This window comes from Aquarana catesbeiana, linkage group LG01 (assembly GCF_042186555.1).
Source record: "Aquarana catesbeiana isolate 2022-GZ linkage group LG01, ASM4218655v1, whole genome shotgun sequence".
In the NCBI taxonomy this organism is placed as follows: Eukaryota; Metazoa; Chordata; class Amphibia; order Anura; family Ranidae; genus Aquarana; species Aquarana catesbeiana.
This window is the reverse complement of record NC_133324.1, coordinates 73,994,984-74,018,460: the sequence shown is the minus strand read 5'-3', so window position 1 is coordinate 74,018,460 and position 23,477 is coordinate 73,994,984. Positions and strand designations below refer to the sequence as shown.

Genomic DNA, 23,477 nt, shown 5'->3' with positions numbered 1-23,477 from the left:
GTTAGGGGGACCTTTAGTTAATCAGTGTCCCTGTGGTCAAAAGAGCTCTCCCTGTGTACAGTCCTCACTGACCTCTATAGTTGGAAGCACTGTGGAGCAACCCATCCTTAAAGTTTGCAGCAAAAGCACTGGAGTTGTTCTCTCAGCAGCTCAGCTCAACCTGCTCCTACTTCTGCTCTATATTTACATTAGAAAATAGAAGGTTGGGTAGCTGCTGAGTCACTAGTAGGAGAAGGAAGCTGAGCTACTGAGTCTTTGCTTGTAGGGAGAGTAGGTGCAGCTTAGTTCAGAAGTCACTGCTCTCAGGGAAAGCAGAGCTGAGCTGCTGAGTAACTGCAGAGAAAGACGTGCTGTAGGAACTAAGCTGCTGAGAGAAGGGATTCTCATGTGAACATTAAAGTAGAACTATAGGCAGAACTTTTTTTTTCCATTTTGGAGAGAGTAAGAGAGGGCTGGTTCATTTTTTTCCCCATTGGGGAAATTTCCCTTCACTTCCTGTCCTATAGTAAAAACAGGAAGTGAGAGGAAACCCCTGCAAACTAAAGGAACCCCTTGGGGACCCCCAGGTCAGCAGAACGAGTGTCCCCATTGGAACATTTCACCTCTCTTACTTTTCTGGGGACAACCCAAATTTGGGATTTTCGTTGACTTTCACTTCCAATGATAATTGTAAACAGGACATATAGAGAGGGGGAATCTCCCTAACGGGAGTACAGACAGCAACAAAAACCGACAGGTGTTCTAATCCATCTCCAATCTATCCAAAACTAAAAAAAAAAAAAAAGAAAAAGTTTTGTCTAAAGTTATACTTTAAGGATGTACTTCTTCACAGTGCCTGCAGTTACAAAGGTCACTGCAAGCCTATTTCATTGCTTGTTAAAATATGTAAATACTCTAGTGTCAGCTGCATTATTGGGGCCAGTGACCAGAGTGACCTGCACTAGCCTCATTCATTTTTAATATTCAGAGCAAACTCCCCCATCCATCCATGTCTCCATGCTTTAATTTTGTTGAGAAAGAACTTTAACCACTTAAGGACCTCCCTACGTACATATACTGCCACAGGGCAACCCTTTAGCGCAAAATCATGTACCTGTGCGCGATTCTCTTCTTTGGCTCTGGGGCATGCGCGCGTGCCACCGGAGGCCGTTGTCATTGTGGTTGGACACAGCAGGAGCCAATCAGCGGGTCTGGCGGACGCCATGTCCACCGGGAACCTGACGATCTTTCGTAGAGAAGCAGAACGGCGGCCTGCCTATGTAAAAATGTCAGACCGCTGTGCTGCCAGAAAGAAAAAATGGAGATCTCATGTTTCTGCTATGACCATAGCTTATTGATTATGATGTTGCATGCCCTATGCATTATGTAAATGTCTAATTTCTTATAATTGTTTTGTTTATTACGATGTGCAATAAATTGTTGTTGGTGTCGATATCTTATGTTTTGTTTTTTGTATATTCTTGTAGCCAATATATGCCTTACAGCTCCTGAAGAAGCAGTTAGCGAAACATGTTGCGCCAACAGGCATTTATATAGCTTTTTTAGCTTTATATGTAGATATTGTTTGTTATCATGTTGTGATAATTTTTTTTGATATATATGTTTGTTTATGAGAGTCAACATATGTTCACTTCTTTTTTTATATACTTTCCTATTAATAAAATATTTCATATTTTTTCTATAAAAATTGTTGTCATATTTGTGGCATCACAAAAATCCCCTTTTCCAGTTCTCCTAATGCATTTCAAACTAGGGATGAGGGTGCCTTTGATCTCTTGAATTAGTGTGACTATTTCAATACATCACCGTATAGTGTGGGTGTCACCACAAAGTGTCACTTCGTGTCAGATTTGTCTGCCGCAGTGTCGCAGTCCCGCTAAAAATCGCTGGTCGCCGCCATTACTAGTAAAAAAAAATCTAAAAAAAAAAAAAAAAAGTCCCTAAATCTATCCTATAGTTTGTAGACGCTATAACTTTTGCGCAAAACCAATCAATATACGCTTATTGGGAATTATTTTTTACCAAAAATTTGAAGAAGAATACATATTGGCCTAAATTGATGAATACATTTTTTTTTTGTGATATGTATTATAGCAGAACGTAAAAAACATATATTTTTTTCAAAATTGTCAGCCTTTTTTTGTTTATAGCGCAAAAAATAAAAACCGCAGAGTTGATCAAATACCACCAAAAAAAAGCTCTATTTGTGGGGAAAAAAGACGTCAATTTTGTTTGGGTACCGCGCAATTGTCAGTTAAAGTAATGCAGTGGCGTATCGCAAAAAAAATGGCCTGGTCGTTAAGGGGGTAAATCCTTCCGGGGCTGAAGTGGTTAAGCCCATTGTGTTCATTTATTGTTGTGACTGATGAGGATCAGATCACATTTTAGGGCAAATTACTGCAGAAAACCAGCTAATTCCAAGGGGTTCACATACTATGTGCTACCAGTGTATATTATACCGTTCTATCTATTTACAAAGGTTAGCAGTATAAGGAAAATAGTCAATGGTAATTGAGAGAGCAAAGTTTTGCTTTAAACAATCCCTGTATAAAGCCACCTTACAGACTTGAAAGTTATAAATACAGTTTTTTTTTTATCTGTTGAGATTCTGCCTATGACCAGAATGTGGTCCCTGGTTCTGGTGTAGTCCTGATCGTATACTATAAACACTCAGTTGATGCCTACACGTAGCAATGATTATGTCATACAGCTCATGGTCAGGTCTGCACCTTATCTATGAGTCCAATAAACAGGTCTGCTTACACAACACATGCTATATACACAACAACAGCCAGATCACTGAAAAACTCACAACTGTATATAAACACAATTACATTTAACCACTTTAGCTCCAGCCTTTTCTGTACAAATGAATAAATAGGAAGTTGGGACTTTAAAATGAAGCAATTGGGTAGTGGAGGTGAAATAAACCGTCTGTAAATTGTAATATGAAATATTAATTATAAAAAGTATAACACGCAGTAAAAGAGTATTAATTTCACATACAATAAAATAATTCATTACATACATGTATACATGGTGTACACATAGTAGAGGCATAATAAAGAATAATACAAAATGGCAGCACATGATTGGATGTTGATAAAAAATAGAGAAACGTGATGTTGCTAACAGCAACATGCCTGATATCGATACATGCACCCACATTGTAAATGTGCATTAACTATGTAGGAAAATGGTAGATGTAGTCAAAAAAAGGACGAATAATATAGGTTACTATGGTTCCATGTAAGATGTAACTAGGGCATCAAATGGCAAAGCTCGACGCGTTTCGTGGGTAGTTTCGTGGGTATGTCCCCACTCATCAGGAGCTGATGTAAATACATTTTCCTGTAAAATATGTATAAAAAATATAATGAACCATAATGTCCATATGAAAAAGTAAAAATTATATAGATAACCGAACATTCAACATATAGCGCAGATTGTACTCAACGCACTCACCAACTCACACAGCAGGTGCAGTGCGCGGTGGTGGGAGCAAGGTGGGCCAGGAACATAGCCTCTCCACGGCCCACCTTGCTCCCACCACCGCGCACTGCACCTGCTGTCTGAGTTGGTGAGTGCGTTGAGTACAATCTGCGCTATATATTGAATGTTCGGTTATCTATATAATTTTTACTTTTTCATATGGACATTATGGTTCATTATATTTTTTATACATATTTTACAGGAAAATGTATTTACATCAGCTCCTGATGAGTGGGGACATACCCACGAAACGCGTCGAGCTTTGCCATTTGATGCCCTAGTTACATCTTACATGGAACCACAGTAACCTATATTATTCGTCCTTTTTTTGACTACATCTACCATTTTCCTACATAGTTAATGCACATTTACAATGTGGGTGCATGTGTCGATATCAGGCATGTTGCTGTTAGCAACATCACGTTTCTCTATTTTTTATCAACATCCAATCATGTGCTGCCATTTTGTATTATTCTTTATTATGCCTCTACTATGTGTACACCATGTATACATGTATGTAATGAATTATTTTATTGTATGTGAAATTAATACTCTTTTACTGCGTGTTATACTTTTTATAATTAATAAATATTTCATATTACAATTTACAGACGGTTTATTTCACCTCCACTACCCAACTGCTTCATTTTAAAGTCCCAACTTCCTATTTATTCATTTGTATTGACAAATCGGGATGGAGGAACATTATTGTCCCTCATTTAAAGTCACAAAAAACCCCCTCATATAATTCCAAGCCTTTTCTGGCACTCTTTGTTTACATGTAAAAATCAGTATTTTGTGCTAGAAAATGTCTTAGAACCCCCAAACATTATGTATATTTTTTTAAAGTAGAAGCCCTAGAGAATAAATGTGTGGGTGTTGCAATATTTTATGTCACCCGGTACTTGTGCAGAGGTTTTACAAATTTGGAATTTTCATGAAAAAAAAAAATATATATTATATATATATATATATATATCCCAAATTCTTGTAAAATATAAAAGCTGATGTTACACCGATTACTGTATATACTCGAGTATAAGCCGAGTTTTTCAGCACTTTTTTGTGCTGAAAATGCCCCCCTCGGCTTATACTCGAGTCAATCGCTTTTCTGCAGCAGAGAATGACATTTTCCAAACTGAATTTGGGCCCCACGTATCTCAGGGCCACTTGCAGCTAGGAACCCCAAAGTTGGTGTGCAAACCCAGTGGAACTAGCAATATAACATATCCAAAGCTGGGGTTCCTAGCACCAAGTGGCCCTGAGATACGGGGCCCCAAATTCGGTTTGGAAAATGTCATTCTCTGCTGCAGAAAAGTGCTTGACATTTTCCGTACCGACTTTGGGGCCCCGTATCTCGGGGGCCACTTGGTGCTAGGAACCCCAGCTGGATATGTTGTAGTGCTAGTTCCACTGGGTTTGCACACCAAATTTGGGGTTCCTAGCACCAAGTGGTCCCGAGATCTGGGGCCCCAAAATCGTCAACTGTGTCCATCTGCAGCAATTACATTTCGGGACCCTTTGGGTCAAGAGACACCAAATTTTGGCTGCAGCTAGGGGGCACCTAAGAACCCTTAACTACCAAGTTTGAAGTTTGGGGGACCTATGACTGCAAATGGGCACAGTGAGGCTGCAAATGGGCATTGTTGACCCTCTTTTCCACTTACAGTAGCTGTGCATTTCTCACCCTAGGCTTATACTCGAGTCAAAACGTTTTCCCAGTTTTTTGTGGTAAACTTAGGTGCCTCAGCTTATATTCAGGTCGATTTATACTCGAGTATATAAGGTAAATAGATACCAAACATGTCACGCTTTAAAATTGCAAACGCTCCCGCCCATCGGCGGCAAATCACGTAAATGTTACTATCCATAGGTGACGCTTTAAAAGCCTTTACAGGTTACCACTTTATATCTACACTTCACAGGTTACCACTTCATATCTACAGAGGAGGTCTGGTGCTAGAATTATTGCCCATGATCAGACGTTCCCGGCGATATCTCATATGTGTGGGGTGATCGCGGTTTGCGTGTGTGCAGGACTGATGCACATGTTCGCCTTTGCGGCTTGATTTATTTTATTTATTTTTACACTGTTGCTTTAAAAAAAAATCAAAAATGTTATCACTTTTATTGCTGTCACAAGGAATGTAAACATCCTTGTGACAGCAATAGGCAGTGACAGGTACTCTTTATGGAGGGATAGGGGGAGTCAATAAGACCCCAAATACCTCCTTTGCACTTGAAAGCATTCAAAACACCAAGATCTGCGCTTCTGAATACTTTTGATTTTCCAAAAATGGCGAAGTTGACATCCAGGTAAGCCGGAATGTCATGTTGTCGCTTCCGGGTTATCATAGTGGAGACCCGATCAAAGTCAATTCCGGCTATTTGATGGGTCTCCGGCCAGCCGGTGGAAGTGCCAGTGTTCTGTTGATTTGTGCCCTCCGTCGAAAAATGCCCGCGCATGCGCAGAACGGAAGGGCACTCCAGCTTATTTGCCGATCAGCTGGCGTGACGTGAACATAGCGCATGTGCACATTGTAGGAGGCTTTTTTTCGACAGGAGATACCATTTGAAGGCCACAACTGAATGCGGACAGCGGAGGGGCACCGCATTTGTCATATTCTGCCTCGTTGTTGCAGCGCGGGTTTAGAGTGTGCTCAAGGTCCGGTTTTGACTGAGTGGCAAGGAGGGTTTGGTGTGTTGAACAGCAGGTTTTGCCTGTGTGTAAGGGTGGGTTGCAACACAGACAAAACTCGCCCTTCAACACACCCACAACTCACCCTGCAACAGCGAGGCTCAATCTGAGAACTACAGTGTCCCTCCGCTCTTTCCATAGCTTTCAATTGTGCCTGTGAAATGGTACCTCCCGAAAAAAGTCTCATACGATGTGCGCATGCGCTATGGTGACGTCACGCCAGCTGATCAGGAAATCAGCTGGAGTGCCCTTCCGTTCTGTGCATGTGCGGGCACTTTTCGATGGAGAGCACTATTCCATAGAACACCGCGACTGGTAGCTCGGGTCTCCTGGTGGGATGGAAGAGCCCGAGAGAGCCGAGGAAGGTGGTGAGAAAAGGGGGGGGGGGGTAGTGTCCGCTCCTGTTGCTTGTAATAGTAATCAGTACCAGGGTTATGCCTGCAGCTGCACCCATTATCCCAGTATAACCACTTGGTCTAAACGTGATTGGTTAACTTCAAATAGTATCTATTGCTCTTATCTGCCTCCAAATTCCTTTATTTCTGCTGCTGTGACGTGACTTCTTGTTAGAGGGTGGCTACATTCATTCTCCATGGTCTCACTGTATGTAGCGTAGCCACCCTCTCCTGCTCACTCCTATAATGGCCCATGAACTATGGGATGTGTAGTGTGCACAGATCAATGTACAAAACCGCAAATAACGTGCATTGCTCATGCCAAACAAAAGGAAGTGAAAAGGAGAGGTTTTGGAGCTCACAGGGGACGTTACATGGAGGCAGAAAAATGCAGAAAGAAACAATTTAATAAAAAACAGATTACAGTGCCATTAAATACTGGATGTGTATGGATTATTTTTGGAGAATAAAGATGTTTAGTGTCACTTAGAGGACATCCTGTTAATATAAGGGTAGATTTATATGTGGATCTAAATCTCCCTTGCCCCTAATGATTCAATCCTAGGATCAAAACACTACTCCTTCATAGACACAGTATGGTGGAGTGATTACCCTCACCCCAGGACAGAAACATTAGGACAAAACAACTTTAACCACTTGCTGCCCCCACATTGTACCCGTAGATTGTGGGACTTTTAGTGGTATTATTGTAGCAATTGTGGTTTATTGTTTTTTTTCGGCCGGCAGAGCACTTTCATGTAAAAGCAATCCTAGCGGCTAGATATCCGCTGGATTGCTTGTACAAGCGGCGGTAGTAGGTCCGATCTTGTTATGATCTGAAGCTTTTAAGGGCAGAGGAGAGATCTGTGGTCTAATAGACCCCAGATGTCTCAGTAAAGAGAACCTGTTACTGCGTATTGCTATCACAAGGGATGTTCACATTCTTTGTGATAACAATTAAAGTGATAAAAAAAAAAATTAAATGAAAGGTACAGTGTAAAAATAAAAAATATAAATAAAATAAAATTTTCTTTTTTGTATTGCCTCCGTTCCCCCCCCCCCCACAAAACAAGGCGAACGCATGCGTCAGTACGTAAACAACGATCGCACCACACATGTGATGTGAGGTATCACCGTGAACATCAGATTATGGGCTGTAATTCTAGCACCAGTCCTCCTGTGTAAATCTAAAGTGGTAACCTGTAAAGATTTGAAAGCGTCACCTATGGATTATATAATGTATGTAGTTTGCCGCCGTAGTTCCACTGGCATGCACAATTTAAGAAAGTGGGACATGTTTGGTATCTGTTTACTCGACGTAACATCATCTTTTATATTTTACTAAACAATAGGGTAGTAGATTGTGTTTTTTGTGCATTAAATTTCATTCAATTAAACAAATTGTGTTTGAAAATCCGCTGCACAAATAACATGACAAAAAAAAAAAAAAAACTATAACATCCACCATTTTGTTTTCTGGGGTCTCGGTTTTTAAAAAAAAATAAGTTTGGGGTTTTGAAGTCATTTTCTAGCAAAATATACTGATTTTTACATGTAAACAGTGTCAGAAAAAGGCTTGGCCTTCAGAGGATCTGCAGCACCGCCCACCCCCCAAATAAAAATATTTAACAAATACTGTAGCTGCTGACTTTTATTAAAAAGGACACTTACCTGGTTCAGGGATCCAGCGCTGTCCTCAGGCCGGTTCTTCTCTGGTCTTTGGGTCCCAGCGCCGCTATATCTAGTGTGGGAAGCCGGCTGTGATTCCTTGCGGCTTCACAGCCAGCTTTCCACGGCGTATGTGCAAGCCATGCTGTGCATTGTGAATGGTCCCGGAGCCTCCTGGAACTGTGCCTTGTCCCAGAAGGCTGCAGGCAAACAGTGGGGGGTTGGAGGTGAACTTCCACTAAGATCGCCTATCAATACTAGATACCCCCTCCCCCTCAAAAAAGTGCCTTCGGGTGAAGTTCTGCTTTAAACAAGTTATTCACATTTTGCAACGCTTCACTCTGAAAATGACCATGTTGGAGGATCTGTGTATATTTACTGATGGTAAATGCTTACTCACCTTTTTTATGGTCTTCGTCTGGACCAGAGCAAGCTCTCTGTTTTCATCTGCTACATACAGGGACAGTTTCACGTAAGGGTCACTGCAAGAGAAAACATACAGCATTATAACAAAGCACAGACATGGATGTAAAGCCACCTATACAAATGAACATTGCCCCAGATATCCTGAAACAGTACTGCCATTTTGGGGATTTGGCCCTGGCTTTAATAGAGAATTTTCACAGTTAGCGTTTCACAGGTTTTTTTTTTTTAATTTACGGAAATTGGACCAGCTTAAACTTCAACTCTGGGTAAACAATCCAAGAAATAGGTTTTAAAAACGAAGCCCTTGTGTATAGTTTGTACATATACACCAATAAGCCTTTAGGGATACCCACCTAATACTGAATAGGTACCCCTTTTGCCAACAAAACAGCCCTGACCTGTCAAGGCATGGGCACCACTAGAAATTTAACGCTATACTGTGGTATCGGGCACCAAGCCATCAGTAGCAGATCCTTTAGGTCCTGTAAGCTGCGAGGTGGGGCCTCCATGGATTGGACTTGTTATTTCAACACAACCCACGGATGCCCAATTGGATGGCGATCTGGAGAATGCCTCGAGGCCAAGTAAACATCTCCAATGCCTCGTTGTATTCCTCAAACCATTCTTGTAGTGTGACAGGACACATAATCCTGCTGAAAGAGGCCACTGCCATCAGGGAATACTGTTGTCACGAAGGGGTGTACTTGGTCAGCAACAATGGCTAATTCTTGGGGCTCCACAGTCTGACACAGTTTTTCTCTTATTACAACACTGGGACTGTTCATGTGATAAAAGTGGCTTTTTTTACAGTAGGAAAATGGTTAAAAACCCATCGAGTAGGTTTGCTCTCTAGAACCCCCTGGGAAGATTTCTTTTTACTTAACATAACGTAAAGTAATTGGACATCTCACCAAAAAGGACAGGTGTCACCATAGGAATACTTTACTTCTATTCTTTTTCAGGAGATAGTGGTGAATTTTTAGATTTCCCTTCACTTTCTTTCCAGCTGGCAGGGGTCACAAAGACAGATAGGGGGCAAATCTACCCAGCTGGGTCACAGAGAGCAATAGCTTGTGCATAAGCATGCAAGATGGCTGCACATTGAAAAGCTTTGCACTGCCTAAGCAATATTTAGCAATTTTGGTTGCACTTGTAAAGTGAAATTGATATTGCTACTTTCCAATGCCACTGATATACATGAACAAGCAGAAAGTGAAATGGGCTCTGTATGCAAATCCATTCCTGTGGCCTTCCTGGATCATAAGATGGTCCCCGCCATGTGACCAGGAAACCTCTTTGGAAGTTTCCTTACAATCCGCAGAGAGCCCAGCCCTTTATCCCCAGGACTTCTTGATTGAGCGATGCTAGATATGGTCCAGGACATCATCCAAACAGAGATCACCTGGAAAAAAAACTCTCTACAGATCTCCTTCCATCTCAAAAACACTGCTGAACTTGAGGACCAGATGAATGACTCCACTTTACTGGTCATGAAATGGGGATAAAGTGTCTGTCTCTCAGAACAGCTCCTCAAAGAAAGAAAAAAAAGGAGGATGGTGAAAACAGAGGATGGTTCAACAATCTTCGTATTTGCAGCATCCCAGAAATAGTGGAACACAAAAAGCAGTAGTCCTTCCCTACTATCCAAAACTTTATATAGCACCTCTCTGATACCCCAAAGGCAGGATAGCACCTCCAGAGGCAGGGGCGATCTAGCATTTCACCCCAGGGATGAGCCCATGGCTAAAATGGGGGGGACTGAAAAAGGAAATTGGGCGCCAGTGACTTGTGTCTTTTACAGTGTGGTTAAGGAGGTGAGGGTTAGGGGTCCCCAGATACCGTAGCAGATCACTTACAAACTCTCCAGGTAAAGATCAATATCCAGCTTCACAGTGTCAGAACCTTTAAGCCGTTTGCTACAACACTAAGTACACTGTCAAATTTCAGTGCATCCTCCAAGTCAGTCACCAGGTCCTTCTGAGAGACCAGCCTTCTTCCTGGCTCTCTCCAGCAAGGGTCCTCTCCCCTGGGTCTGCTCTTTGGCACAGCTTCCTCCAGACCAGGCAGGACAGCTTCAGGAACACTTCAGCACATGTTAGATGCCAAACCAGGCTATTGGACCTAACAGCACAGCTCCATCCAGCATCATCTCCTCAGGCCTCAGCCCAGGGGAAGAGAGAGAAAGAGCCTGTTCCAAATATTTATATCCTCCCCCAGTATACACCAGTGGCATAAATCTCCTACTGGATTCGCTGAAGACAATATAAATATTCATAACTTAGTTTTGTTTGTGAAATCTCATACTATGACCAGTGACATCTACTGGCGACAGTGAGAAAACACAAGCCAATTTAAAAAGGCAAACATTTTTTTTTTGTTTTGGATAGAGTAAAGAGGGATTACAATCTCTGTCAGGTTTCTATTGCTATCTGTGCCCCCGTTAGGAGATTCACCCTCTCCATTTGTCCTGTTTACCATTAAAATTGAAAGTAAAAGAAGATCCCAAATTTTGGGTTGTCCCCAGAAAAGTAATAGAGGGGAAATCTTCCATCGGGGACATTGAGGGTGCCCAAGAAATACCCTAAATTTGCAGGAATTTCCTCTCACTTCATGTTTGGCTATGGGACAGGAAGTGGAGGGGAAATCTCCGCAATGGGACACAGATGGCAAATCTGACAGGGGTTATTATAACCCTCCCTTGCTCTCCTCTCTTCATCCAAAATGAAAAAAATGTTTGCCTAAAGTTTGTTAAAGAGCCAGCCCCCCCCACACAAAAATGAAAAGTCAGCAGCTACAAATACTGCAGCTGCTGACTTAACATTAGGACACTTACCCTCCAGGCAGCCCACGATTTCAGAACTGCAGCCGATCTTCGGATCGGCTGTCGGGTGCAGCCGACGCCATTCCTGGTAAGGGAACCCGGCAGTGAAGCTTTTCTGCTTTACAGTCGGGTCCCTACTATGCATGCGCTAAGTACGCTGCACAGGGCCGGTGCTACCACTAGGCAAACTAGGCAACCACCTAGGGCGCCCGGCAATTGGTTTTCCTACTCTCTTCTCTCTGCAGCAAGCAACTAAGTCTCAGCATCAGCAGGCAGCCGCCGCTCCATTTGCACGTAGTGTCAGAGGCGCAGCCGTGGCGGAGGACTGTGTTTGTGTCCCGACTCCCGAATGAATGGAAGCAAACATTCATTGATGGGCACTGGTAGGCTGCACTGATGGGCGCTTCATTAAAAAGGTGGGGTTTACACAGGCAGGGAACAGGTGGTGGGGTTAGGGCAGGAGCCTGGGGAGTGGCAAAATTTGGTTTCGCCTAGGGTGTCAAAAATCCTTGCACCAGTCCTGGCGCTGCACTTACTTATTGTTCCGGCGGTGAAGGAAGAAAGAGGGGACGGGACTTCAGATAGCCCAGGCCGCGGCCCGGTCTCCTGGAAGTGGGGAATGGTACATGTTAAAAACAGGAACCCGTTCCCTCCTTCCCTCTTAAAGGTGCCAAATATGGCACCGGGGGGGGGGAAGGAGATGGATAAGCGGAAGTTCCCACTTTTAAGTGGAACTCCGCTTTAAGCTTGGGGGAAAAACCAAGTGTAAAAAAATACATTTAACCTGAGCCAACTACAGTCCAGTCAAAAACTAAATTGACATAGCAGACCCTATTTAGGACATAGGGGGCTACATTTAAAAATTAAAGTCTTAGCTTTAGATACAAAGCTGGAGGACCTAGTCCCTAAGCACTACCATTTCTTGCATTTTGGGAAATTTAGTGGCATAGCCTGTCTCTGGCACCTTTGGAACAAAAGCAGGTAACAACCTGCAATGAAGTGTGCTATAACCTTTGCTATATACACAACTGACATAGAAAGACTCTATAAGGCCTCATTTACATGTTAGCATTTTTTCACTTATTTATTTATGCAGGACATTGCTCAAGAAGAAGAATCCTATAGTTCTAAATGGTGCCTGCTCAGACCTGAGCGTTTCATTGCGTGCAGCTTGACACATGTTGCTTAAAAAAAAAAAAAAGGACAGACACTGATCTGGGGGCTGGAGGTCTGGGCGTGGTGGGGTGTTGGTGAAATTGGGGATTTCTTGACTGCTGGGTGGGGGGGAAGGCATATTGTGGCCTTTCTGTGGGTCTGAATGGGGGTTGGGTGCATGGTGTGGCTGGTGGCGGAGGTCACGTGGTGTTGGTATTTGGGTGCCTGGGTGGTCACGGGAATGGATCTTTATTGCATATGGACTGTGTTATAGCAGTCTGACGCTTTATCTGTGCTATGCAAGTTTTTTTTAGGTGCTCATGAAAGTCTATGAAGTCAAAAATACGTGATCCCCCCCCCCCCACCACCACCACCACCAAAAAAAAAAAAAAAAAAGAAAAAAAGAAAATGGGGACTAAAATATAGTGAATACAACCTTCTGTTTAAACCTTTAACTACATTTCAGAAAGCTATACAAGATTGTCAGCTTCTGATGGAGGGGGGGGGGGGGGTTCAGTGCCTGGACAATGCAGATATCTATTAAAAACAACCACCCCCAGCAGGACTTCAGTATTGGGCTTTGATCTGGAAATGGCCAGATTCAGACGAAACGTGTTAGCCTATTTGACGCTGCGTGCCCGGGGGGCTCTTTCCTTGGTGCCCAACTCCCTTGAGATTATTGGAGTAGGTCTTAGAATAAAACGTCATATTCCCTACTAGAAAGTAAAAGAGGAATGCAGATGCAGGAATGTTTCTAGTGTTTGTTTTCACCAGCCGTGACTCCTGGGGGTAACAATTAGCAGCGTGTTTCAGTTAATAACACTCCGATCACGTCTCAAGAGGACGGCAGGCAAATCCTTGCAGATGACAGAACAGAATTTTAAGGAGATTTAGCCTGAGTGGTCCAGCTACATCTAGCGGTGACAAGAGCCAGCTCTGCTGATCCCAACACGAGTGGCTCTGGGCTCGGCTGGACCCTCGTGAGGGGTAACTCCCAGACAACTGAGCTAAAGAACCACAATCCAGTCTAATTTGTTTTTGCAATTAAAGGAAAACTTGACATTTCTTTGACTGTCTAAAGCATTCAATGGCCACTAGCTACACCTGCTGCTTAAAGTGAACCGCCAAACGGTGAATTGCATTCCTACGATGCAATACATAAAAGCATGCAAACAGTCAAGATGTTCAGTTATTGTCATACCAAATATTAAGTAGCACTTAAGCTTCACATTTTTTGACCAGTATAACATTTGTATAGACCAGTTGAGCAGAAAACAATAAAATGAGAGTCCAGAAACACAATCAGGGGTATTCAATAAAGCATTTGCTCCACAGTTCTTGCAGTATGGTCTTTAGGGTTCAGTTCACACCATACATGTGTGACTGAGCGCATGATGTGTAGGGCAGCTCTTTCATTCCAATGGGCTGCTCTATGCACGAGAAACATAGAAAAGAAGTCCCTGACTCTTTTCCAAAAAGGAACCGCACCAAACCACATGGTTTTGATTTAAATCAAGTCAATTTAAAATCATGATTTAAATCACTAGTAAAAAGGCTTGATTTAACCACTTCAGCCCCGGACCATTTAGCTGGCCAAAGACCAAAGCACTTTTTGTGATTCGGCACTGCGTCGCTTTAACTGACAATTGCGCGGTCGTGCGACGTGGTTCCCAAACATAACTGACGTCCTTTTTTTTCTCACAAATAGAGCTTTCTTTTGGTGGTATTTGATCCCCTCTGCGGTTTTTATTTTTTGCGCTATAAACAAAAATAGACCGACAATTTTGAAAAAAACGCATTATTTTTTACATAATAAATATCCCCCAAAAATATATAAAAAAAACTATTTTTTTCCTCAGTTTAGGCCGATACGTATACTTCTACATATTTTTTGGTAAAAAAAAAAAAAAAAAAAAATAGCAATAAGCGTTTATTGATTGGTTTGCACAAAAGTTATAGCATCTACAAAATAGGGGATAGTTTTATGGCATTTTTATTAATTTTTTTTTTTTTTTTTTACTAGTAATGGCGGCGATCTTTGATTTTTATCGTTACTGCGACATTATGGCGGACACATTTTGACACATTATGGCAGACAATTTTGACACATTTTTGGGATCATTGTCATTTTTACAGCGATCAGTGCTATAAAATTGCACTGATTACTGTAAAAATGACACTGGCAGTGAAGGGGTTAACACTAGGGGGCTAGGGAGGGGTTAAGTGTGTCCTGGGGAGTGTTTCTGTTAGGGGGATGGGCTACGAACGGCACTTCACTGATCATAGCTCCCGATCACAGATCCCCCCCCCCCAAAAAAAAAAAAATTGAGCACCACCCACCACTGCACACCTATATTATATCTATATATATTTATATTTAGTATATATCTACACAAAAAAAAGTGCATTGATAAGTTCTAAAAAAGCCTAACCATCACTAATACATATCACCATAGCATATTACAAACAAGTGACTGCAATGTAACCATAATCAATAAATACAATCTACAAAATTAAATAATAATAAAATGTGCAAAAATAGTTATTATTCTTGAAATAATGAATCAGGTGATTAACCAGCGCAATCTCTGTTATCCAGCTCAATATACCCACAGTATAGTATATAAGATGCAATGTGGATCCATTGGTAAAAAGGTACTTTTTTTGATTTCTATAGTACTTTAATTATAAATAAATTCCATTATTGTCTATATAACAACTTCTCCACACACGGATCAATGTGAGCGATAATATTAGTAAATTCAGGCTGGGTTCACACTGGTGCGATCACAGACATTGCATGTGATTAGCACCGCACTGCTGTGTGGATCACATGTAATGTCTGTGTGATGCGAATTCAGCCAAACAAACTGTATCACGTAAATTGCATTGCATTCACACCAAAATGGAGCAGGACCCTTTTTTTGGGTCAACACTGGAATTGGATCTTATGAGCGTTCACACCCATGCGATCCGATTCCTGTACCATTCCATGGTTCGCACTGCAATCTGCGAACAGATTTGAGGTGTCATTAACTTTACATTGACACCCGCAGCGGTTTGCAGATGTCAGTGTGAACCACCTGCGATTCAGGTGCGATGCAGGAACCGGCACAGGAATCGCAGGGTTTCTTGCATCACACCAGTGTGAACCCAGCCCCAGTGATGATCTTTTCTCAGAAAGACCTCAACTAAATCATACCAGTTAGCTTCCCTTCGGACTGTTAGATGGAAAAGGGTCTGCAGGAAGCCAAAAACCCTAGACGAGAACCCTACCAGTCTTGGGCAGGACCACCAGGTATGTATGACATCACCCCGCTGTCCACAGTTGCGGAAACATCTATCAGTACTTCCCGGGAAAGCCTATGATGTGCGGGCCAGGACCCAGTACCATCCGAATAGGACATTATATGCTGCTTCTAGGGTGTTTGTATTAAAAGAGCATTTGGCCACCATTTTCCAGGCCTTACTCCAGTCTTCCAGGTCTATGGGGGCCTGAAGGTCCCTTTCCCATTGGGCCATATAAGAGAGGGGTGCTGATGACGAACATCCATTCAAAGATGCATAGATAGCAGAAATGAGGCTGGGTTTTTTGACAGGTACTGTTCCCCACTTCCGGAGACAGTGCCATCTCTAGGAAGTTCACACCCCCCCTCCTCCTTCCTGTGCCGCCGGGCCAATTGGAAAGCGCAGCACGCTTCGCACATGCACAGTAGGGAACCGGCTGTGAAGCTGAAAGTCTTCACTGCCAGGTTCCCTTACCAGGAATGGCAGCGGCTGCACTCGACAGCTGATCCGGAGATCGGCTGGGGTGCCGACATCGTGGGCTCCCTGGACAGGTAAGTGTCCTAATATTAAAAGTCAGCAGCTGCAGTACTTGTAGCTGCTGAGTTTACATTTTTTGTGGAGGGAGGGAGCGGCCCACCTCTTTCAGCATCAATGGAGTCATGCCATCAGAGTAGGTGTGTGCTCTTTTAGGGACATGTCAAAAATGGGCAGTTTTGTAGCAGTGATGAATTGCTGCTACACAACACCATTCCAGCCAATTAAAAGCAATTAATATCTAGCAACATAACCACTGTAGTCGCTGGTGATTTGTTGTCTAGAAGCGAATTGTCGCTGCTACAGGTTAAACTAGTGCTTCATCATTAGGTTGGCATGCTCTAAAACAAACAACTCTCCTTCAGTAATTTGTAGCCAATACAAATTAATTGGTGCTTAGAATACATTCATGCCAAGCAATGTCAGTGTAACACTTCCAAAAATCTGAAAATTATTTTGCCAACTAACTGAAAATGCTGTTTCTAGTCCACATCCCTGGCACACACAATGAACAAAAGGATCCCTCAAGAGGTGGGATTTTAACAGACTGGAGACAGTAAATAAAGTAGAAAAATATGAATTTTATTGGTACAAAATCATATAAAAAATTGAATCACATAAAAACAAGCACATAGTGTAAATGACAACATGGAATCAAACCAGTGAATAACCTATAAAATCAACTGTCCATGGGAGTGGGGCAGAAAGAATCAACGCGTTTCAACAGAAAATATAAATAAGAGTCTTCAGGTTATACTGTTCCGAATGTAGCACCCTCTACCAGAAGGTAGGTGCTAGTAAGGGTTATTTTACTAGGTTGTTCTGCACAGGCAAATTTAGGCAGGCCAATGCTGCAAGCTAGGCCTGTGTGTTTTGATCTGGGGGCTGGGAGTGGTCAGAGTAGCAGTGGGTGTGACCACCTGTAACTCCAGTTCTGAGGCACCTCCCCTGCTTCCAGGGAGAATGTTCTGGAGGAGAGGCTGGGCCTAGAGCTGGAGTGGCAGGCAGCACATATGGGAGCCCTGACCAATCCCTAACTGGTGTTGGCAGGGGGCGGGCCTCCTATACGAGCTGAGGTCACATGCTGCTTGGGGGGAGAAGTCAGCTGGGTGAAGTAAGGAAAGGAGTGCTAGACAGCCGCAGGAGGACACCCCCCATCTGGGGGGAGTGGTGTATCGATCGCAGGAGGAGGCCCGGGGAGAGCTGTGAAGGAACATTGCCTCTACACGGTCATTGGCAATGTCTCTGTCGCCATACGGTCGGTGGCAGGGAACTCCTGGAGCAGAGGGGCAGGAGAAGCTGTCGGAACGCATGGTCTGGACAAGTTCCTCATCAAGGACTCAGGGCTGGAAGGTCGGTGAGTGTTACCACAGTAGATGGCTGGAGGTGCCAGGGAATCTGTGAGGGAACTCTGCTTCTACACGGTCATTAGCAGAGTCTTTATCATGCACACGGTGGATGGTGAAGAGTCCTGGATCAGAGAAGAGACTGTGGGGATCTGTGTGAAATCACTGTGGCCGGAGGGCACATGGTTTGCAAGTTGGGCTGGCTGGGAGCAGTAGTCCATTTCCTAGAATACAGACTTTAACCACTTTAATACCGGGCACTTATACACTTTCCTGCCCAGGCCAATTTTCAGCTTTCAGCGCAGTCGCACTTTGAATGACAATTGCGCGGTCATGCTACACTGTATCCAAACAATTTTTTCATAATTTTGTTCCCACAAATAGAGCTTTCTTTTGGTGGTATATAAAAAAAGACCGAAAATTTTGAAAGAAAAAAAAAAAAGTTTCTTTGTTTCTGTTAACATTTTTTGTATGTTAGTATGTTTTCTTCTTCAATGACGGGCACTGATATGGCTGCACTGACGGGCACCGATGAGGTGGCACTGATGGGCACTCATAGACGGCACTGATGGGCACTCATAGGCAGCACTAATGGGTATGTATGAGTGGCACTGATAGGTACTTATGCGTGGCACTGATAGGTGGCACGGATGGGCACTGATAGGTGGCATTGCTGGGCATCACTAATTTTATTTGTGCCATAGAGGTGCCAGTCAGTGCCCATTTGTGGGCACTGATTGGCATATGTTGGGCATTAATTTGCACATGTGGATGGCCATGGGGGATGTACCTGGCCACCCGCATGTTAGGTGCTTCCCTGGTGGTCTTGGTGGCTTCCCTGGTGGTCCAGTGTGGTCATCCGAGGGGAGGTCTGTGCTGATAGTTTGGGATCGGCCATTTTCTACTCACGTCTGTCAGACGTTAGTGAGGAAAAGCCTATCAATGGCTCTTCCTGTTTACATCGTGATCAGCCGTGATTGGACACGGCTGATCACGTGGTAAAAAGCCTCCGTCGGAGGCTCTTTACCGAGATCGGTGTAGCGGTGTGTCAGACTGACAGACCGCACCACCGATCGCCGCAATGCGCGCCCCCACAGGCGCACGGCGGCTGTTATCCTGCAGGACGTCATATCACGCCCAGTCAGGATAACTGAACCACCGCCCAGCCGTCATTCTGCTATAGGTCGGGTGGGAAGTGGTTAACCTACTAGGCCTCTGGAGAGAGGTTCTGCAGGCCTCAGGCCTAGTAGCAGCAAGCCACCAGAGCCAGTAGAGGGGCTTATTCAGAGTGAGTTCATACTACCCAATAGAAGAGGATGTGCCATACTTCAAATAGCAATTACAAGTTTGTGCAGGAGGAGTCAAGTCTGTACAGGAGAAAGCAAGTTTGGGCAGGAGGTGAAGAGATCTAAGACCATTGCTTTTACATGGTCAAAAGTGATGTTTCTGTCCCTCACACAGTGATGTGAGGAACAGTAGTCTGCATGGAGATGCAGGAGAAGATTTATATTTAGTCAAACATGCACATTCAATCTTCAGGCTCTAACTTTGTTCAAAGTGTATTGAATTCTTTAAAATATGATGGCAATGATTAATTCCATTGGCATCCCATATCCCTACCCAAGTTGTACAACCCAAGTTGTACCCCCCAATAAAACAACAAAAACAAAGCTTGCAAAAGACTGTTTATTGTCTCTGAAAAGGATGTATGAAGTCTGGCAGCGGGCTGATTTGGCGGATTGTTTGTCAGTAGTGCTAACACCATGGCTACATAGATTTTTCATAAACTTCCAGAAATCAAAACCCTTTCCCTGACAATGATAATGGGGTGGTGGGGGGGGGGGGGGGAGAAGACTAATGACATCAGACAGCAGCAGACCGATGACATCATCTCAGCCTAGGCAAAGTCACTGGACTGGAGTTCCAATAAATAATGTTTTAGACCATCCACGGGTTCCCACAGGGGAACTCATCAGACATTGATCCTGGAATGGGTGGTGTGTAATTCTTATTTATCTCTGTTCTCCTTTTCCTAGGATTCTGAGCTGTGCTTCCAACATAGACTTGTCTGACACCCTGTGGAAGAAAGAGGAAGTGCAGACCAATTGGGCAGAGGAATCTCTTTGTAAATGATATATACTAAATCTGTGTTTCTCAACTCCAGTCCTCAAGGCGCCCCAACAGGTCATGTTTTCAGACTTATCATTATTTTGCACAGATGATTTGATCAGTTTCACTGCCTGAGGCCTGGTTCACACCTATGCATTTTTTTAGTGCGTTTTCAGTTTTTCAGAAACACACTACACTCCATTTAAACATGGTTTCCTAAGGGCCAGGGATTTTTTCCTGTTTTTTTTTTTTTTCACCCCAAAGATGTTCTATCCAGTTGAGGTCAGGACTCTGTGCAGGCCAGTCAAGTTCCTCCACCCCAAACTCGCTCATCCATGTCTTTATGGACCTTGCTTTGCGCTAGGGCAGCAACTAACGATTATTTTCATAATAGATTAGTTGGCCGATTATTGAATCGATTAATCGGATAATAACCTTAAAAAAAGTGTGGTGTATAATTTAATATGTAAAGTTTAAAAAGCCAATTTATTCTTAAAAATCTCTATGCAGTGGTAAATATAAATAACCAGCTATATGGTTAGGGAGCAAAATCTCTAATCTACTCTGAGAATAACAGACAGAAGAGATATACTGTATATACTATTGGAGGTTGAATCTGGTAAATATCATCAAACTCAGAGATCACATTTTTTATTTAGACCCTTTTCACACTTGGCGCATGTAATGTGCCCTGCCTCCTTGTAATGTGCTCTGTTCCCATATGCCCTGCCCTCATGTAATATGCCCTTCCTCCTTGAAACGTGCCCTGCCCCCACGTAATGTGCCCTGCTCCCACGTAATGTGCCCTGCTCCCACGTAATGTGCCCTGCTCCCACGTAATGTGCCCTGCCCTCATGTAATGTTCCCTGCTCCCACATAATGTGCCCTGCTCCCACGTAATGTGCCCTGCTCCCACATAATGTGCCCTGCTCCCACGTAATGTGCCCTGCCCTCATGTAATGTTCCCTGCTCCCACATAATGTGCCCTGCTCCCACGTAATGTGCCCTGCTCCCACGTAATGTGCCCTGCTCCCACGTAATGTGCCCTGCTCCCACGTAATTTGCCCTGCTCCCACGTAATTTGCCCTGCTCCCACGTAATGTGCCCTGCCCTCATGTAATGTGCCCTGCTCCCACGTAATTTGCCCTGCTCCCACGTAATTTGCCCTGCTCCCACGTTATGTGCCCTGCTCCCACGTAATGTGCCCTGCTCCCACGTAATGTGCCCTGCTCCCACGTAATGTGCCCTGCTCCCACGTAATGTGCCCTGCTCCCACGTAATGTGCCCTGCTCCCACGTAATGTGCCCTGCTCCCACGTAATGTGCCCTGCTCCCACGTAATGTGCCCTGCTCCCACGTAATGTGCCCTGCTCCCACGTAATGTGCCCCGCTCCCACGTAATGTGCCCCGCTCCCACGTAATGTTCCCTGCTCCCACGTAATGTGCCCTGCTCCCACGTAATGTTCCCTGCTCCCACGTAATGTGCCCTGCCCTCATGTAATGTGCCCTGCTCTCACGTAATGTGCCCTGCTCCCACGTAATGTGCCCTGCCCTCATGTAATGTGCCCTGTTCCCACATAATATGCCCTGCTTCCACGTAATGTGCCCTGCTCCCACGTAATGTGGCTTGCCTCCATGTAAAAGTTCACTTTAAATGTAATTGTAATGCCTTCTATTACCTGCAGTCTATCAGCCGCCACCTTCTCTGGGTTCAGATTCTGATCTTCCCTGCACAGTGTCTTTAAACACTTTAAGACCGGGCCTCTTTTTTTAGATGTGTTGTTTACAAGTTAAAAACTGTTTTAAATGGCGGTCGTTGCAATACTTTCTGTCACACCATATTTGAGCAGCGGTCTTACAAGCACGCTTTTTTTTTTTAAAAATTAACTTTTTTTAATTAAAAAATAAGACAACAGTAAAGTTAGCCCAATTTTTTTTTATATTGTAAATGATAAAGATTACGCAGAGTAAATTGATACCCAACATGTCACACTTCAAAATTGTGCCCGCTCATGGAATGGTGACAAACTATCACCCTTAAAAATCTCCATAGACGACATTTAAAAAATTCTACCGGTTGCATGTTTTGCGTTAAAGGTCTAGGGCTAGAATTATTGCTCCCGCTCTACTGATCACAGCGATATCTCACATGTGTGGTTTGAACACCGTTTTCATATGCGGGCGCTACTCAAGTATGCATTCACTCCTGCAGGCGAGCTCGGCGGGGCGGGGCGCATTTTAATTTTTTTTTTTTTTTTATATTTTACCTTTTACTTTTACACTGTTTTTTTTTTAAAAAAAAGTGTCATATTTTTTTTTCCTATTACAAGGAATGTAAACATCCCTTGTAATAGAAAAAAAGCATAACAGGTCCTCTTAAATATGAGATCTGGGGTCAAAAGGACCTCAGATCTCATATTTACACTAAAATGCAATAATAAAAAAAAAAAAAATGTTGTCATTTAAAAAAAATAAACAAAATAAATTCCGCCCATAGCCCTTTAAGAGCTATGGGCGGAAGTGACGTTTTGACGTCACTTCCGCCCTGCAGTGTCATGGAGACGGGCGGGGGCCATCTTCCCCTCACTCGTCTGCATGTCAGCCCAGGGGACAGACGCTATCGCTTCCGCCGCTGCTGACGGCTCTGGTAAGCGGCGGAGGGCACCAGATCGTGGCGGAAGGGGGGGCCTCTCCCGCCTCCGATAAAAGTGATCTCGCAGCGAATCCGCCACAGAGACCACTTTTATCTTGTACCAGACCGCCGGCCGAACACAGGGATACTGGGATTATGGCAGCTAGCTGCTGCCATAACAACGATATCCGTCCCCAAAGTAAGGACGTACATCGGCGTGCGGCGATCCGGAAGTGGATAAAGTAATGTTTTTTTAAAACAAACATGTTATACTTAACTGCTCTGTGTAATGATTTTGCACAGAGCAGCCCCAATTTTTCTCTTCTGGGGTCCCCCACCGATGCTTCCGGCGCCTCCTGCCTTCAGAGTGCCCCAACAGCAAGCTGCAAATTATAATATAGCAAAGTTTTTTTTTTTACCTATAGCAAGGTAAAAAAACTTCTGCCTTTACACCCACGCACTTCCTGCCCAGGACTACATGTTCCATGAGGCATTGCTCCTCACACATTCACATTCACAGGTTCTCAGGCACTTACTGACATGTATGGATGGTGTACTGAGCTGTATGTGTGTTGCACTGTATTTCCTGATATGTAAACAAATAATGCATTCTGTATGCAGGCCAACTAATCGGCTGGCCGATTAATCGATTATGAAAATAGTTGACAGCTATTTTCATAATCGATTAGTTGTCGATTAATTAATTCGTTGTTTCAGCCCTACTTTGCGTGCTGGTCCAAATCCTTTAGTAAGGAGGGGATTATGGTGTGGGGTTGTTTTTCAGGGGTTGGGCTTAGTTCCAGTGAAGGGAACTCTTAAGACGTCAGCATACCAAAGACATTTTGGCCAATTTCATGCTCCCAACTTTGTGGGAACATTTTGGGGATGGCCCCTTCCTGTTCCAACATGACTGC

At 43.6% G+C, this 23,477-nt stretch overlaps 1 protein-coding gene across 3 annotated transcripts in view; it reads right to left on the bottom strand.

Moving 5' to 3' along the window:
• NEDD4L (NEDD4 like E3 ubiquitin protein ligase) overlaps window positions 1-23,477 on the bottom strand; it is a 578,915-nt gene that overhangs the window by 288,526 nt on the left and 266,912 nt on the right. For all 3 annotated transcript variants that reach the window (XM_073620478.1, XM_073620530.1, XM_073620504.1), the window contains exon 3: window positions 8,654-8,735. In XM_073620478.1, the coding sequence (XP_073476579.1) occupies window positions 8,654-8,735 (82 nt within the window). The remainder of the gene's footprint in view (window positions 1-8,653; window positions 8,736-23,477) is intronic.